The sequence below is a fragment of the Sitophilus oryzae genome, unplaced genomic scaffold (genome assembly GCF_002938485.1).
Source record: "Sitophilus oryzae breed Bouriz unplaced genomic scaffold, Soryzae_2.0 scaffold_467_pilon_pilon, whole genome shotgun sequence".
Lineage (NCBI taxonomy): Eukaryota > Metazoa > Arthropoda > Insecta > Coleoptera > Curculionidae > Sitophilus > Sitophilus oryzae.
Genome location: NW_022147048.1, coordinates 1484014 through 1504085, shown reverse-complemented (window position 1 = coordinate 1504085; position 20072 = coordinate 1484014). Strand labels below are relative to the sequence as shown.

At 33.0% G+C, this 20072-nt stretch overlaps 1 protein-coding gene across 2 annotated transcripts in view; it reads right to left on the bottom strand.

Annotated features, from left to right (window-relative positions):
- Positions 1-20072, bottom strand: part of LOC115886113 (neurobeachin) — a 372451-nt gene that overhangs the window by 5124 nt on the left and 347255 nt on the right. Inside the window, exons 21-26 of one of the 2 annotated variants that reach the window (XM_030905177.1) lie at positions 18844-19097; positions 16072-16602; positions 11492-11750; positions 6519-6956; positions 1072-1268; positions 863-1014 (exon numbers count right to left, since the gene is read on the bottom strand). In XM_030905177.1, the coding sequence (XP_030761037.1) occupies positions 863-1014; positions 1072-1268; positions 6519-6956; positions 11492-11750; positions 16072-16602; positions 18844-19097 (1831 nt within the window). Of the gene's footprint in view, positions 1-862; positions 1015-1071; positions 1269-6518; positions 6957-11479; positions 11751-16071; positions 16603-18843; positions 19098-20072 lie in introns of both variants that reach the window. The other variant, XM_030905178.1, reaches the window with a different exon arrangement.

The window sequence follows — 20072 nt, the reverse complement described above, 5'->3', positions numbered from 1 at the left end:
ACCGGGCGGGGCTACGGACAGCCTCAACCTTGGGGCACCGGGGGCACCCCATTGTATTTACCCCTTACTTCTTCATGCGGGCTGTGTAGAAGTGGACCGACTGTCCCTAGCGACTCATAGGAACATTATGAGATCTGGTAATAATAGTAATAAAAACATCACCGGTGAAGCTGTGGGGAAACCCCCTAGCGATACTGGGAACAGTAACAATGAAAGTTCCAAGGGGCCAAACCCAAAGAGAACTACAGGAAAGGTGGCTGACACTTGCGTGAGACCATCCTCCGCAAGTGACATACAAGCTACCACCTCCTCCAAGGGTCGGGAGCCTACCTCCTACCTCTAAACCCAACAAACGACACAAGCTACCGTTTCGTCTACCCGGCCTGGGTCGCAGCTCCTCGACTGTGAGGGACACGGGTCTCCGTAGGAAGTCCTGGGACTGTATGATGAGTTATAACTCAAGAAAGGGGGACACAATAGATCTCTAAGGTCGCAGAGATTAACCCCTCTCCCACTTATTCTAATTCTAAATGATAATTGTCAAATAATAAACGACAACATTGCTGAACACGGAGCAATGTGACCAATAAAGCAGTAATAAAATTCGGTTTAAACTAATTTTGCAACTTTAATCTAAATAAAATGACCAAACCAAACCAAACCAAACCAAACCTACAATCATTTGCTTTATAAAGTAAAATGAAGAGGTGCTTAGATTATTATTATATTATATTAGATTATACAAGAAATTTAAACATTTGGTCGACATTTTATTTAGTCTGGTTTATAGACTAGCTATAGCTTTAGTGTCAATTTCGATATGATGATGCATCGGAAAATATTTTGCGATTAGTTTACTTACTTTTGATCATGCGACAACGCTAGAGACCTAATGCTACTATCACAAGCCGGAAATGCATAGAGTAGAGCTAAGTTAAATGTCCTCCATACTTCCACGATTCCTTTGTCACCTCCTGTCATAAGATATTCTCCATCACGGCTTAAGAGCAGGCACTGGAAATATCAAAAATGTTTAAGCACACTCCTTATAATACTATCGGTTAAACATACCTGAAGATTGTCGTTATGAGACTCATGTCTAAGACGTTTTCCGTTGATGGTAAACGAAGCCACGTTGCCTTTTTCATAATTTACCACTATAACTCCTTCTCGAGACATAGCGATATTTTCTGGAGAATTGAATCCGCTTGGCGGTTCTAGAGATCTTAGAAGGTCGCCGAAAGTGGTGTGAACTAGTACAGGACCGTCTTAAAAAAATAAAAAAAGTGGTTAACATTGTTGAAACTCATATAAGTAATACTCCTATAAGACTAGTAAAGACTTTAAGCATAAACAATATACAGAAAGCTATGAAAATAAATAAATCAAGGATATCAAATTAACCTATCAACTACTATATATACTCGGGTCATGTGGTATGTTTTCCTTATATAAAGCATCACGTGTAGTGCGGCCAAGCGCCGGTGTTGTTTGGAAGGTCGTTTTCGTTTCGTTCTACCGTATGATCGAAAAAAAAACGGCGTCATAAAATGAAGATCGCTTTAATTTTATATGTAAAATTATATGCGGAATGTCAGATCTTCATTTCCAAGCCAACTGGGCGCTTATTTTTCGAATACGGTATACTTGTATTCATTTAAAACTTCCCAATATGGCGGACTTCAGTATGGGAGGCAGGCGGATGAAACTGCCATTTGAATTTTGAAAACACGGCGGAGTTTCTGCCAGTAGAGGGATAGGTGGCGATGCGTAGAAATTTCATCTAAAGTCCCTAGACATTCATCTAGGGACTATAATTTCATCATGATTTTATCAAGTCATCCACAGAGTATAGTTTAATTAACAATTCGTTTGATTCTCTGTTGAGTAATTGGAGTAGTTGAAGTAGTTGAAAAATATAAATATTTATATAAAATGTTGATAATTTAACAGTGATGTGCTTTGTTACTCTATGAATAAATATTGGTATGAAGTTTGCTTTCGCGAGAAAGAATTATAATTAAATAATTTAGTAAAAATTTAATTTCTAAATGACCCGGATCAGTTAGATTAGTAAAATAAATTGAAAAATAAACGTCATTCCATATTTGGCCAGTCTGTCAGTTTCGGTAAAGTGAAAGTGAACGAAGTGAATTGTGATTTGTTTTTATGGGAATATTTTACGGATTTTCTCGAATTTAGAGTATTTTGGACGATAGGATTGTGAAATTTAAGAGCCAAGTAGTTCGATATATAAGATTAATTGATCCCTGTGATAATTTTTATGGAATCTCTCATAATCAAAACAAATTCTTTCAACAAAATGGCTGTCTCAGAAATTTGGAAGATCATTAATTTTAAAGTTTTATTTAAATGAATTTATATCGAATCAAGAATTTGTATAACACATATTAAAAGCTTAATTTTAAAGGTTGTGCAGTAATTTATGTAAGTATTCGCTTTTAGATAAATATTAAATAAATTTGCACAGACAAACAAGTAATTTTAAAAAGATCATTTATTTATTTAAACGAGTATAATCATTAATCATTTAGTTTGAGAATATATTTGTATTTACTTATTTATATATTTTCTATACCCTTGTATTATTTATAAGCTTTATATGTCCTGTTTTGTTTGTAAAAAAATGCTTCGAGTCATCGAGAATAGATTTACTAACAATTTTGTCCCTTGGCTTTGTGTATTATATAACGCGAATTGTAAGATGTTTCTATTTCAATAGGTCATTAAAGTTGAGATTAAAGTTATATTATCAAATTATATACACGTTAACTAGGTATATGTCTTTTATATAATGATTTATTTATTTATAATTTATAACCCCTTTTTTATAATTACTTATAACTGATTGTATAAATTCTGATAACTTTTATATATACTTGTATAGTCTTGAATGTGTTATATGTAATTTTAACAATGTTATAATAAAATAATCAAGTTACAGATTTTTCGTGTTTTATTCTAATTTCAGGGATAGTTTCAACCTAGATTATTAATTTATTTGTATCAAAATACATTATTTTTATTTTGTAAAGTGTTTTGTTACAAATAAATTCATAATCTAGATTGAAATTATCAAATATAAGTAAAAAACTTATGCACTGGCAGTAAAAGTCCATTTAAAAATATGGCGCGAACTTTTAGTTGTGCCAGTAGCCCGCTTGGATCGCGTCGAGCGCGTGTTTCCAGGCTTTAACATAGGAGTTTTCATTTCTTTCAGTTAGTTATTCTATGATGGGAGGCTTAAAAAATGAAAATCTCTAAACTGGAATCGACTGTACTTCAAATCGTTCAAATTGATAATCTGTGGTAAATCCAATTGAACTCTGACACTTGGCTGACATTGACGTTTACAGTTCCTTTTTCTAAATATTTTCTTTATTTTTTTTTAGTTTTTATTCACAAATTCTACTTGATTTTGTTCTTTTATTTAACCTGCAACCTGCAGTACTAATTATATAGTTATAAATAATCTTTTCACCGATCAAGAATTGACGAATAGGCTGTAAGATATTCAAAATGTGTAAAACGCTTAAAAACGTATTAGAAAACATTGACTCGTTCACAAATTCGTGAAAATAAATTAGTCCAGATGTTTGTAAAAAGGTCTAATTATTTTGAGAAGTTTCATCGTATTTTTCAGGTTTGTAATATGTACTATATGACAATAAATAGATTAAAACTTATATTTCAGGAAACAGCGCGGGCATTACAGATTGTTGTAAATCAGTTTTAAAATATAAAGAAGGTTTAAAACAGGTTTAAAAGTTGAGTTAGTAGAGAAGACCTAAATAAGGTAATGTTGGTAATGAGAGACCAAACATCGAATAACACTTGCAATATATAATTATGTACAATAATTGTAAATAGTTTTTATGAATCTGTTTGATATCTATTGCATTGTTTTTATATTTCTTGAAATATATATTTTTTACTTTACAGGATACACAAAGAATAATAAAAAATACAGTTACTCACTAAAAGCACTTAAGGTTTGTAATAGATGTACAGTACGTCTGTCCGTTCTGTAGCTACGGGGTATCCGTGAGAGGGGAAACGATATTCTCTCCATATTTTTCGTAAAAAATTAGACGACGCGTTCCATCAATAAAAATTCGACAAATTTGCAAGTAACCAATAAAATGAGTGGGAGGAGCGATTTGCGGTGACGTACTCGTCAAGTCGACGTATAAAATATATTGTTGTTTATTTAAATGTTTTTTGTCCGCATTCCTTTCATAGACACAGATCCAACAGATGTACTGTAGTTAGAATATCAAACACCAAACCAAACCAAAAATTATGTTTTATTTTACTGGTATTCCTCACATTTGAAGGGAAAGTCATTTCATAAATACGCAGGACATTGTATTACACTCTATATTAATAATTGTTTTTTATCCTATACTTGTTAGTTAACGCATCACTTACTAGGTATAAAATTTAGTACTGATTAACCTATAGTTGTTGTTGTGATATATTCTGATGTGTTTCTGGCAATTTAAAATAAGTTAATATTTAAACAAACATTTCTGGCTTTCCTGACAGGAGTGTGGACACAAATTTAATAAAGGTATAATGTGGATAATGTTCTGATTATTACAGTTTGCATGGATGTTTTTGTATGTTGTTATTTTTAATAATGTATATTTAATGAGTTTTTGAGTATTTCTTTTTCCTTCAGAGGATTGTGTTCTAACCTTTATATATTATAAATTTTCATAAATTATATCTACAAAATTTATTACCTTATAATTCTTTGCTAAATACTTTGTAGTTGATACAGTTTAACAGTATATAAAAGAACTATTTAAATAAGATGTTTGAAAATATATAGCTGTTTTTGCACACATCAATTCAATTTGTGATTAACTGTACTGAAATAAAAACAAATTAAGAGAAATGGGGTGATCTATCAACTATAACATGAAAAGCATCATCCTATTTCCAAGTCTTCTATTAATTTCACTTATTAAACAACTATAATCATTCAATAATCTTGATAATTCTAGGAACTCTCAGATATCGTCAAAACATAAAAACAAAAATTTACTTCCTATAGTTCTTACGTCCCTTTAACTGAAATATAAGAAACAGGGGAGTTAATATTCTCACTGAGAAAGTTTATAAAATACCTTTAAGTAAAATATCTTCGGATCTGCGGTAAAATACCTATATTCTTATTAAATAATTTCAATAATCTATGTTTTTATTTATGACAACCACCTAATAACCTAACTTTAACGTCAACTTGACAATCCTGAAAAATATTATTGTTAACCAAAGAGTAAATCAATTTCTGAATTCGCTAACGCCAACTTATTTTTCATTAAAAAAAATACCCATTTTCGTAACTAGGTCGGCCATATTGAGGAACTTTTAAAAGAATAGTACTTATAGTAGTGAGAGAATATCGCCGCAAAACATCGATGTTAAGTTTGACGAATAGCAAATCCCTACAATGCTATTTTGTAAAAATAGTGTAAAATATAACAACTTCTATTTCCTTAGTCTATTTTCTCAGTAAATTGAGGTTCCGTCATTTTAAAAATATTCGTGATTTTTTACGCAAATTGTAAAGTACATATTAGTATTGTTTTTTTCTGCTCTTTGGAAAACAATACTGTTTAATATTTAAATTTCGCGTCTCTAAATTGAATCACAATTATTGAGGTATTATAATTGCAGTACTCCAAATTACCGATTTACGATCGAAAAAAAACGGGGTCCAGATGGCTTGGGAATGACAATCGATAACATTTCTCATATAATTTTACATATAAAATTAGATAGCCATCGCTAACGCCGTTTTCTTTCGATCATATTGTATATGACTAACAATCCGAAAAAAAAATGGAAGAGGCGAGGAATTTTTAAAATTTTTTCTTTTCAACCAAGTTTAGTGATTGTTTAAAATAAATGATAAATATAAAAAACAAAGACTGAACCACATTTTGAAGCCCTAATGTTATAGTAAAATGAAAATTACTTTTTCTGTTTTTTAGAAAGCTTTCTATATTTTAAAAAACTGGTAGCGCTATCAATTAGATGAAAAGCATAACAGTTTTTATGACAATATACATATAAATGTATATAAACGTATTTGTATTAAAATCAAAATTTAGTAGATAAGCTCTAATCTATTTAACTGCACATTGACGTCACCATCGATGTATCGGATTGTTTAATATTGACACTGTTGTTAAAAAACATGGAATATTATATATCTAAACGTCGTACAAAATAGAAACCGTTGCATGTCATCGAGCACGTGCGTTGATTGTAGACAGCATTGTTGCCATATTGTAATCGGAAGAGAAATATTTTTGAAAAAGTTACTATATCTAAGATCTATTAAAAATTCTAAAATAAACTTTAAATTGTTAACAGTTTTTTAAATAGTTTCAAGCAGCGCTGAAAAAAATATTTAGCCTAATCGATAGCCCGCAACGGTTTTTATTTTGTACGACGTATACTTAGGTATTTGAATGACTTACTGTATGAACCTGAGACAACAAGCCCCAGTTCAGCAGATATCACGACACTGGAAACAGGCTGCTCGTGTCCAGTTAATGTCGCTCTAGGAGTCGGTACTTCCCCTTCTCCCACTATGGTTTGCGTTCGGGCATTCCAGTGCCACAGCAAAACCGTACAATCAGCCGATCCCGATGCAATGTAACAATCGGAGGTTATGTTACATTCCGATCTCGACAGACAGGTCACTACGCCATAATGACCAAAGACGATCTGGACAATTTTGGCACTCTCCGTCGAAAATACTCGAAAACTGTTGTCCCAGAAGCCGCAAGCGATCAGGAACTTGGAGTCGACAGTCGTAACGAAACAGTTCGAGCGTATTTTCAGATTTTGGCTAAAGTTGTCGCCCAGATTCCTTCTAAGCATCTGGTTCTGCTGGTTGCTGTTATTTGTGAGCGCTAAAACAAATATTCTGTTAGTATAGATAGGAGATAACTGGTTGGGTAGATACAAAAAACAGCACAATTAATTACAAAACACGCTAGATATAATGCAATATTATGAGTACAAAAATATTAACTCCATCAAAAGCATACCCATCGAGTCATCGTAAAAACATGGTCTGGATTTTAGCGTGCAAGACCGTGATGTAGACAACTTAATGAAAAATAAAATGTATTAAAAAGAGATAAAAGTTGGTTCATTTTCCAAGAGTATGGTTTAGGTATGTTGGATGATATTTTTGCTGTTTTTGAGACACATTCAGACACCATAGATAATTTTATTTCTAAGTTAAATAATCGTTTTCCTTCCATTAAATTTACGCATGAAATTAAGAACAACGATAGATTACCATTTCTAGATGTATTAGTTATTAGAAATACTAATAATTACCTGGAATTTGATATCAATAGGAAAAATACGACCACACGCAGATATATTCCTAATGAATCACATCATAGTGTTTGAACATAAAATGGCTAGTTTAAATTTCTTAGTTCATAAATTACTTAGTTTCCCACTTTCCAACGAAAGATATGAAATAGAAAGAGATTACATTAGGAATGTAGCTGAGTGTAATGGATATTCTCCTTCACTAGTTGATAAATTAATTAGAAAACGTAGGTATAGGTTAATGGTTTCTGAAAATTCGACTTTCCAAGTGGAGAAAGATACGTCTAAATATTTTTCGATACCGTTTGATAGAGAGTTATCCCGTGGTCTAAAAGGAATTTTTAAGAATGTCAATTATAAACTTGTGTATAGTGCTAATAATAAATTACAACAATTATTAGGTAATTCAAAGGATAAAACACCTCCACTGGAAAGATCGGGTATTTATGAAATTTCTTGTAAAGATTGTAATCAGAAATATGTTGGGCAAACTAGAAGATCAATATTAACTAGATTTAAAGAACATTTAGCTCAGATAAGATATGGTAGACCGGATAAATCTTGCGTTGCCGAACATATTGTTGATAAAGAACATTGTATAGATCTTAATAATTTAAAATTAATTAAACAAGTCTCAAATTACAGGCAATTAGATGCATATGAAAGCATCAGAATTAATAAATGTAAAGATAGTATGAACAGAGACAAAGGTCCAATTCCTTCAAGTTCTTTGTTCCTACTACTCTAGTGGCGGAAATATAACTGTTACGCTCAGTGGGCTCTGACTCGGTTGGCTAGATTTTGCCACGCCCACTCGGTGCCCACTGAGCGAATATATAAAAGCTCAACTTGTAGATTGTACTTTAGTTTATAATCATCTGCTGATGATGCTAACATGGTTAGCGAAACGTTTTAGTGTTTTTATTTTGCTGTGTAACACCAAAGGTTCCAACCCTCAACTGTAACATTTTCTCTATGCGGTATTGCCGGATTTTACATCAAAATTACAAACCGCACAAGTAGGCGTTTACGAAATATATTGCACCTAGGCTTGAAACTTTATTTTTCACAATTAGTTGTTTCAATCACTCATTTTACTACAACTATAGGTAGGTACCTGTACATGTAATTTCAGTAGTATACATGAACGTTTTTAAAATAGTTTATTTTTTAAATTTATTTAAGGCTAAGATAAAATAAACTTATACCGGGTTGACAAGAGAGGGGTCTTTGGTCGGCGTTCGCCTACATGTCTAGAAGTGAATAGCTATAGCGATCTTGTTAGTCGGAGAGAGAAAAACGCGAAGGGTGTCTCACTGTTGGAATTATATGTATATTTTCTTGCCAGTGGCTGGCAGGCGTTGACATCGGTCTTAACGACATTTGGAATCAGTGTTATAGCAGGCATAGGCAGTCTTCTTCGCAGTCACTGGCAGTCGTGTGGCAGTAAAATGATATTTTGACAGTCTATGTACATTATTTACCCAAGTGAAACACCTCTTGCAAAATGCGAAATTTATTACCTAACATATCCACACAAATCCCTGCTTACAGAACTCTCATCGTATCATTATCAGTATTATCACAACACAGTTCTTTCACTACAAAATTTGTGAGATCTCAAATTGTTATCTAATCAATTATAATGATCGCATCAATGTTAGACATCGTAATTTCTATAATAACTGTAATGGCTTGCACTGTTTAATTTTACATACTTAGTAACTAAAATAATAAATTATTCTTTTAGAATTATCTGTCCTGCGAGATAATGCGTGTAAGTCATCCTCCTTTTTTGTCGAGTAATCATTCAAAATAATATCAGTAGGATAAATAAGCAGTATTAACAATCAAAATTATAAAACAAAAAGACATTCAAAGCAGTCAAAATAAAAAGAAGAGAATCGCTAAAAAAATTGAAACCAAAGCAATCAATACTCGCAACTTCTGTCGATTAGATAATCACCATACCGGTAACGGCTAGACGCTTGAACTTTAATATTCATTAGTTTTAATTTTACCAACATTGGGATTGGAATTATTAAATTTTTTCTTCCTGTAAGCGGGCCTCACACGATCAGTTTTATTGACATTCTTTTAAAAAAATGTCAGTAATATTGACAGTGTGAGGGCAAAAATACTGATCGATCTGTCAGTATACTTGTATACTTTGGCAATCCCGAGAGTATTTTGGGATACCGAGAATATTCAATAATGCGCTAACTAAGGGTGTATTCCGTTGCTCCACAGTGCGGCGGATGGTTATTCTAGCGGGACAAAATCTCAAGAGCAATGTTTGGGACTTAAAATCTAAGAACGTAGCAAATGGTCTAATATATAACAACTATATGGTTAAATTTATTTATTTATTAACAACTTATTTTATTAATAAATAAATACAAGATAATAAAACTATGATATTATTTGTACATGACACTCAAAAACCGTATTGTAAACTATTGCCAAATACATAAAATTATGATATCAAAAAACTCTTTCGCAGTTTTTTTTAATTAATTTGTAATCTTGTGTCACCCTCTATAATTTATTTTAAAAAAATATATTTTATTTTGAAAATAATAAATAAGATAGATATTTTAATTTTAATTTTAACACTCGGTAATTGTAAATTCATATATAGTAAGTATCTAAGACAATTTTTTAAACTCAGTGCCTTTTGAAGGAGTTGTTTTGTTTTTATACTATCCGATTGAAATGAATCTTTTTGGGCATTCACCTGTTAAGCTTGAACTCCCTGTGACTGTGACTAACTGTGTTGGTAACTATTGGTAACTCAAAAGATTTACATCATTCAATATATCGATATTTGAAAGAAAAAGTGAAAGTTTGATATCTACAGAACAAAGACACGAAGGATTTTAACAAATAATATACGTACAGTAGAAAAGTACATACCTTTGGCAATCTTCAACATAATTTGGCTTTCTAATAAAATGTATAAGCACTTGTAAATATTTTGTTTTCGTATGATCTCTGCCTTGCTGAGCAGGAAACGACCAAATTTGGTTGATAAAAATGTATCGAAATACAAAGCATATTCATGCATTTTTGTATCAATTGGAATGTCTACTATTTATTCTTATCAGTACACATTTTTTGGCTTATTTCTAACCAAACGCTTTTGTCCCGCTAAATTTATCTTCCAACGCACTGTGCGCTCGTCCGTCAAATGCAAAAATAACTGTCAATGTCTAAAATCTTTAGCGCCAACTTCAACTCGGTCAGTAGATGGCGTAAAAAAACTGACAGTGCAGGAAGATAAGAATCGAACTATCCTTATCTCTATAGTATCCTTGGGTTTTCCTGGTTTTGTTTGTCAATCAATGTCATTTATGTGACAGAAATCAAGCAAATATTGGAAGTTCGAGTGAAATTCTTATTTAATTTCTAAAATTTGTAGTAATATTTTATATTTACATTCAAAAGCAATGGACGTAGGCAGTAAAGGTAAATAAATTTCAATAACTAAATAGAATTAATTTTCAGGACCATTTAAACTTATCATGCAGCCATTGTTCCCTTTCAACAGTAAACTAATCTTCGTTGATGAATTTCACTTGCCGACATCTCAAAACTTTGCAGATTTGTCGAAGTTAAATTCACTTAGTTATTTCTTAATGGAGCATAATATATTCAATTTCTAATTCATACATCATTCATTTTGGTTTCTCCATGGTTAAATATAGTAATATTTGACGACGAATATTTTTAACTCTAACCCCAAAATATCGCGAATCGGTATGAAAAACAATTTTTAGCACACGACGCACTACGTCGCCTCAAACAAGACCCTAAAATCATCCACCATTTTGGTGCAAATATGGGTCGCTTAGACGTCGCTTCGATGTTGTCCGGCAACGTTGGGTTGCTCCTGGCGACGTTGTGATTACGTCGAACAACGTAATTTTGCTACTTGGGCAAAAATGCCGAAAAAAGAGAAAAATATGGTATACAGCATTATTAACTAGAGTGCTTACTAATTAACTGAAATAAAAATAAACCATTCCTGCCGTGCACAAATCCAAGATTCTACTAACAAGGAGATAGGAAAGTGTGTATAGCTTACATTCTAACTTACACAGAACGGGGTCCATGGATAATGGCAAATTGGCTGCCTGGTCCTTGGGTGTCTCTGCGTAGCTAGGAGATTGAGCTACGGCAGCGTATGCAGAATTCCATTTGTTGACCGCAAACTGTTGGTGCATCGAAACGGTCACCACTGAAGGGTTTGGCAGTTGTGGATAAGTGTTAGCTGAAATGTGAACGATCGGACTGTTCGACAGGAACTTCATCGTCATACAGACATCGTCGGGAATGCTGGAGAACATCATTGGGGACTGAAAATTGTAAATTTGAGTTAAAAATATAAAATTAAAAAGGGAGATTTTCTGAAATCAAAGATTTGTCAGCATTCGTGGATACAAGGTACAAAGTAGATTTTAAAGATGTAAAAATTATATATTCGAAAAAGCAAATGTTACCCCGTGCAGTTATGACATTCTCCATGTTGAAATTGCAAAAATTTTTAGAAAGCTGCGACCATTGAAAATAGTTAGCCTTAGTAACCCTTATTAACATACTAAAAGTCCCCATTTGTCCGATGTGTGCGTCATCAAAAAAAATCGGCCGCCATCTTGAATTTTGGTACTTTTTGGGAAAAAATATAAATAACTCGAAAACGGTTTGTTATAGTGAAAAACTTCAAGAGGCAAAAATTAAAGAGAATAAAAAACTCTATTACAATCAATAAAAAATTGTTTATTATCCTAACGCAATGACGTAAAAAAAAATGTGAAAATCGAGCAATTTTTAAAAGGAATCACCGAAATGCAAATTACTAATTTTTTAAGCTTATTAACAAATAACATGGATATTTAGCATAAATTCAACTGAAATATAATCCTTGTGACATTTTCAAGAAATATTTTTTATTGGTGGGTTAATAATATTTCAAAATTAACAAAAATTGTCAAAGCTATCCTTTACTAAATACATGTGTACTAATAATGTGCGAAAGCAGTCTCCACCTTGTCCCGGTCGGGGTTATTTGCACTTAAGCCAAGGTCTTATTGTTACCATTTTGTAAACAACTTGTTTTTAAAAATACAGTGACAATTTGAAAACTTAGGCTACAGCTTTGGCTACAGGTTGGAAGAAAAAAATAAAATGTAATGTAAACTGGCGACTTTCAAAACGTTGCAAAAAGATCCTCATCTGCGACAAATTACTTCCGTTTTTTTTTAGATCCTGCAGCACAAAAATCTGAGCTAGTGGAAGCTGGAAATACATTCCTATTTTCATTATATGGTCGACATAGGCTAGCAAAAGATTTAGATCAGTTGAGGTATTTTAAATATAAAGCCCTTACATCTCGTCAGGTACTTATAGTAAAAATTTGGATTTAGCTCCCTTACCTCCAACAACTAACGCAGCTGAAAATCATTGTTATGGGACCTATTTATAAATGCAGTATTGGCTAAATAACGGAGAAGAGGCAACAGAGTGTGGATGGAGTAAAAAATGGATACCTTAGTTCCAACAACAATGTCAAACGCAGTGGCACCAGAATTTGTATTGAAAATGATTTACTGTAATTGCAAATCGGGATGTAATAAACTATGTACCATTGCGATCAAAAAAAGTAGTACAAGAATTAGTAGTCCCAGATGGAACTCCTGGTCTATAAGGATATTTGAATTATATTGAATTTTTTTTTTTGGATTTAGCCAACAACACTGTTTTTTTTTGTTTATCCCTAATGCATCTGCAATGTCCCTTATGGGAACCCCATCCCTTAATCGCGTAAATATAATCGATTTTTGCTCTGAAGTTAAAGGCATTTTTTAAAAATTACGTGACACTGACAAGAATATAGACTAGCAGATTAAAGCCGAAGTCTCATGCATCCGAAATCCGATGACACGACGATCCGACGGTGCTCCTATTGGTCGAAATATTTTGACAACAATTTTTATCCGATAATTTTAACTAATCGTCCGACGTCGTATAAAGTTAAATTTTGTTTAACTTTTGTACGATATCGTGTGTTTTTTAACCTCACTTTTTTTGAAAACATTTGTTTTTAAAAACAAGTTTAGTGGGAAGTGGGCAATTTCGGGATATTTGGCGAGGAAGTTATTTTTATAAGTGTTTCTCTAATAAAACATGACATGAATCTCTATTCAGCGCAGCAGAAAAATGTTAAAACTGTCAAATTTCGGAACGAACTTTCGGATGTATGTGACAGGCTTTTTTTATTTCACACGATAACTTCAAATTTCGGATGTCGTACCATCGGATTTCGGATGCATGAGACTCCGGCTTAAATCATATTTTGTTGTACTATTTTTTTTAATCGCAATTTTACATGTTTAAAATCCAATATGCCATGTTCATACTTGTGTGGTAACTGTATGTGTGTATGGTATTTCTTGCGAGAACAAATAAATATCGGTCGATGAAGAACAAATCGAATAAAATTGTAAATTTCATTTTTTTTTCTAGAGGTGACAGTTAGGTTACAAGTTGGTAACACATTTTTATTAAAATGGTCATAATTTGAATTATTGTTATTCGATTTGTAGGGGTATGTTTATAATGTATTTATCACAATGAAAAAGTGTTAAGATCTTAGGTTAAGATCGTAGACGATATTTATGTCAAAAAGATATTCGCAAGTAGTTTATTACATTTTATTTTTTTCTTCCAACCTGTAGCCTAATTTTTCAAAATGGTAACAAAAAGACCTTGGTTTAAGTGCAAATAGCCCCGACCGGAACAAGGTGGAGGCTGCTTTCGCACATTATTAGTACACATGTATTTAGTAAAGGATAGCACCAATAAATATTTCTTGAAAATGTCACAAGAACTGTATTTTAGTTGAATTGATGGTAAATATCCATGTTATTTGTTAATAAGCTTAAAAAAATAGTAATTTGCATTTCGTTGATTCCTTTTAAAATTAATCGATTTTCAAAAAAAATTTGTACGTCACTGCGTTAGGATAATAAACTATTCTTTATTGATTCTGATAGAGTTTTTTATTCTCTTTAATTTTTGACCTCTTGAAGTTTTTCACTATAACGCACCGTTTTCGAGTTATTTACATTTTTTCCCAAAAAGTACCAAAATTCAAGACGGTGACCGATTTTTTTTGATGACGCACACATCGGACAAATGGGGACTTTTAGTATGTTAATAAGGGTTACTAAGGCTAACTATTTTCAATGGTCGCAGCTTTCTAAAAATATTTGCAGATTCAAAATTATTTGCACTAGCCTATGTGTTTAAGATTTCCCAAAAAAAGATAAATGATAAGTTAAATCATGTCTGCCGTGAATGGCGTTGCTGTGGGTGTGTTTAGTTGCATTCATTTGTTTCAACGAAACGTCAAAGTTGTTACTTCTCACAGATAAGAGGTAAATGGCTAAATTTATGTTTAAAATTATAAATTGTTGTTGTTATTGCGCTCTTTTTACGTTTATATTATTGTTTTGATTGAAAATGGCTCAGCAAGCTGCAGATATGTATTCTACAAAAACGTATTATTTATTTTGATATTCTCTATACTAACGATTTTTTTTGCAACTAAAAGTTAGGCGTTCAGAAAATTTGATTAAATTTGTGACATTTTTATTATACTTAGAGATTTAGTTGCGCATTTCGAAGAATTCAGCATATTGTCTATATACGTTTTACTTAATAAACGTTGGGCTTTCATACAGTAAAATAAAATACTGCGACTTTTTGCGACTTTGCTGATAAAATGAGAAAAACATTCTTGGTTTCCTCTAATTTGCCATTCAGTGATATACTAATGCGAGGTGCAAACCGCGATGGCATTGTTGTGTACAAAGCGATCGCATTAGTGCCATTAGCAGTATAGCACAATTTGGCATTAGTCGCGACTTTAGTGGTATGGGCATTGCTCGCGGATCAGTCGTAGCATTAGTAGTATTAGTTGCGATATTACTACTGGCATTAGTGGCATTGACCGTGGAAACACTGGAACAGTGATTTTTCTTTCTTTTTTTTAGAATCGACGAATTATCCTTTATTTTGTTCATATTATTTCCTCTTTAATTGAAATTATCAATAATTTATATAAGCTCTACATAAAAACAATTCGATCAACTATCTGTGTCAAATACCCCACTGTGGGCCGGCGCGAAGCACACGCATGGCAGTCAACGTGTTAATACTAACTTTGTCTACAACATTCAAAGTAACGTAGTAATTGTTAATTTAAAGTTTGACATGATGTAACGTCATTTTAACAAAACGTCAACAGTTTATAATAGACGTATCGGTAAAAAAAATCTTCTTGAATAGTCGTTAAATAGTTTTTCTTTGCTTTGTGTTTTATTTTTTCTTCTGACAATGTTAGGAGATAAACCTCCTGAAGCGTTAAAGCCGGGTTGATATGGTCAAAGTGTACTAGAACTGAATGCTGCTATTATAAATATAATATAGAAGTTATTTGTATGGGTATCAACCATTTTATCAAAGTCGAGTTGGAGGGCTTCAGTCAGTGGTGCTTACAAAAAAAAATATTGCAGTTTTTGTTCTAGTGGCGGAAACCCTAGAATTCTTTTCAAAAAGACATTCTAGTTAAACCAAAAATAGAGAAATCAAATAAGAGAAAAACAAAAAACTTACTAAATGCATTGCCGAACTGCGTGGTGGATGCGGCTCCATCAACAACTGGGAAGGAGTTTGACCGAAATTTCTTATTTGATTTTCCACGGCTTCTTTCATAACTTTATCTTGAATTGAATCCAGATCAACACTTCCTTCGTACGTCAAATAATAAAAACAGTTAGTAGCTCTCACGGCTTCGGGACCTTTCTGTTTATAACCGAAAATCAAATCGATCCATTGATGTAATTGACAGGAAACAAATTCCGATTCCAGAGCCATGCGATTAATTCTTACAAATTCTTCGGGAGTATTTGCCCACGGAGGCAATTCCACATCGTTTATGGGCCTGCCATCTTCATCAACGCCAAGCCGATATCTACTAGAGTTAATAAACATTTCGGGAAGGAAATAGAATTCGGGAATAAGCTCTTTCACATCAGACGTGTCCCTTTGACAATTCTTCCATGACAATGCTATCGAAGAAAATAGACGATTAGGGTAGTCAAATTTTCCTCCTTGCAAAGCGAGAAACATCGTAGTAAAGGGTTCCTGAAAACAAAACATTTATATTTAGATATTTCTTTCTCTCTTGCATCAAACATAAACAAAGTCCGGCAATAATGCATCGGGCATCTGTATAGCTCTTAGAATAACAAATTTTGTTTAAGTGCAGTTTAAATAATTTAACAGTGATGCCCCACCGCCGCCCCTGACCATTAAACCTAAATCTAATTACATCAAATTAAGTCCCATAGTAAGTGTTATAAACGGATCAAGTTATATCAAAATTGATTAAATAGTTTTTCAAATATCTTAATTTTTGTTTCTTTTTTAAGTAACTTTAACACCCTGTATCTCAAAAAGGAAGCTTTAAATCTTACAAGTGGATATGAACTTTTGTACTAGAACTATACAAAAACGCTACACATAAAGATTGGCACCCATAAGCGTGGGGCCTTAAGAAATTTTTACTCGGGACATTTCACTAGTGTAACGATTTTAGTTCGTTACATGTCTTTTTTACATATAATATATGATGTCTGGCCTATCGTCACCGGATTCCCTCTCGTTCAGGCCTGATCATTTTGTTGGTACGCTTGGCGTAATTTTTACGTTCCCTAGTCGCCAACCCTGCTATCGTTTCACTATTCTGTGGAGGCTCGCGCTGTCAACATCGGTTCTGTCAACTCTCTGTGATTTAACGGCACTTTTGGTTTGACCGTTTGGCCTGTCAGACGCCATTAGTCCCAGTTTTTAGAAATGGTGATTATTTAAGTGCTGTATAATCTGAATCAGCTGTTATTTCGAGGCTACAGGTAAAGATGAGTTATTACCTTTTATAGATTCGATATTATTATTGAATATTTTTAGAGTAGAGTTACGGATGTCCCAACTTGTATTTGTATTTTGCTGGCACGTTGGCGTCCCTTTTCTTTTGTCCTCCAGAATGTCACATGGTTAGTTACGGCTGTATCAATTCATGGTGTCCTCATTCTGGCCCCTTTGGTTGTGTTGGATGGCTGAGTACAGAGATGCGGGACCACCTCACGCTGTTACTGTTTAAAGCAAGATTACATAAAGAACAGCTAAGTGTAGATTTAAGTTCTAGTTTTACATTTAACATTTAAAACATTTACAGTCTTAAACAATAACGTACATCTTAAATAATATCGTACTGACTATATTTAGTGGTTAGATTATTAAAAACATCTTTGTCGATTTAGTTGTTAAAATATGATTTAGACTTTAGGTTTCATTACATTGCGCCTTGTAATAGTGTTACTTTTTTAGAGATATTATTATTGCACTAACATCATATAAAATATATCAAATTAATTAAAGTAATGCTACATTTCATATATTCTCTTAAACTTTACATGTCTTGTATTTTATCATAGTTGTTTTCATAGATATTTAGTACAATTCTTAACACCACTTTCGTTGACATATAACCACTATAATAATTATTAAAATTGTACAATGCTATTTACCATCACAATCCATCTTGAATAAATATAGTCATTAGTTTTAAGTAATATACAACTGTGTTTTCTTTCTCTGTACATGCCTGGCGCCCAATATCTATTTTTTTTTGTTTATTGTTATTAATTAGTTTTCTTTCCTTATTATATATATTATTTCCGTTATTAATTAGTTTTCTTCCAGTGAAATACCTTATCCACGACTGCTCTCCGATGAAAAGCTGCCGTTCGCAGTGGTAGTTGCTTAAAAAACGCTACACATAATTTGGCGCCCAACGTGGGACCAGAATGAGGACACCATGAATTGATACAGCCGTAACTAACTAGCTTATAGCTGGGAACGAAGCAGCATGGGACTCAAGCTACATCCACGATGTGGCACTTATATGTAAGAAAAAATCATTCTTACTGGGGACACTCGTTCACAGGACATTCAGATTATTTTTGCAAGTTCTATCGTCTATTAAATTTTTCCGATTAAAATCTGAGATACCCTGTATGTATAGCAGTGTAGTTAGACGATTAGTTCTTAAAAAACTCTTGAAAAAGGCCTAACAAGCCGAAACATATATGTAGAGTTAAAGTTACTCTTATTAAAAGTTTTTAGATACATCTAAAAGCGTGTTTTATTAAAATACTAATATTTCAACGATACAAGGAACCAACCACAGCTTCAGTACTATTTAAAAAAAATAATGTCTAAAATCGATAATAAAATTACGAATTTTATTTGACACTTGTCAAAAGTCAAAGTAAGAAAAGTACCGGTGACGTGCACGCCAACTTTTAATGATTTTACTATATTTACCAATCGTATCAACCAGTTGTAGACAAACGCCGATGTGGAGTAGTGAGTTCCGTAATGAAATGGTGGAATGCTCTCGTGCTCCCAAGTTGAGTACCTCTCTTCAAAGTAAGCTCTTCTGCTTGGGTTCAAAGCTCCAATAGGTTTGGAAAGGTCTCTGTAGTTGGTTGGTTGGCTCAGGTCGAGATCCTTGGACTCGAAGTTGGTTAACACCCATGGGAATACGGGGTACTGGTTGAGGTCGTTGTAGGTTCGACCTGAATAACAAAAAGAGCTGTTAGTAGCAATATGTAGGTACGATAAATCTTTGAATAAAAAAAATATTTTTTTGTCTGAACTCTCCGGAGGTCGCGCGCGGACTCACAGTCCGCAGGTACCTATTTTCCCGATATTTCGAAAATCTGGAAACATCAAATGCTGCACCGTTTAGTATATTCCTGTCTCTGCATATTTTATGAGATGTAAAAAAAAGTGTACGTTTGCACATCGTTTAGGGTAGTTAGTATTTTTTTATGTCGAACAAGCTATGTTATTTTACTGATTTGTTTTAATTGAAAATGAGCAAATTGTTATAAAAAAAGTAAATTCGACTTTTTATTAAATAAGTATTATTTTTTAGATGTACCTACTCTGCAAGAAAGAGTGCAACAGCTCATGCAAGATTGTTTGAACGAAGATGACGAATTAACTACTGAACATGATAATGAAAAGGAAGAACGAGCAGTGGATATTATATAAAAGCAAGGGCCTAAAATAGATTCTGATGAAATAATAAATTTCAGATTCTGAAGCTCTGAATACAGTATTACCAGAGGATCGACAGAATTATGATTGGCGGAAAAATAGAACAACTCGTTACTCTACGTACATTGGCACAATTTCGTATGTTTTAAGCTATTAATAGTAATATATAAATTAATATAATGTTTGCTATTTGTAAGCAAATTATTAAATAATTGTTATTTTGATTATCATATTATTTTATGTCTCTACACCACTAGGAACGCTTAAGACCTCTTGAATTTACTGTGAGTAAGTGATCACCCAAGCAGTATTTGGACGTCGGCGTCGGGACAACGTTGTGTCACGCGACCAAACGTCGGGGCGCAACGTCGGCACAACCTCGTGCCAACCCTAGTCTGCACTAGTTCGGAGAATAATTTTTGGGTCGAAACGACGTTGAATACCGACGTTGGCTAGAAGCCTAATTTAGTACAAACTGCAACGTTGTT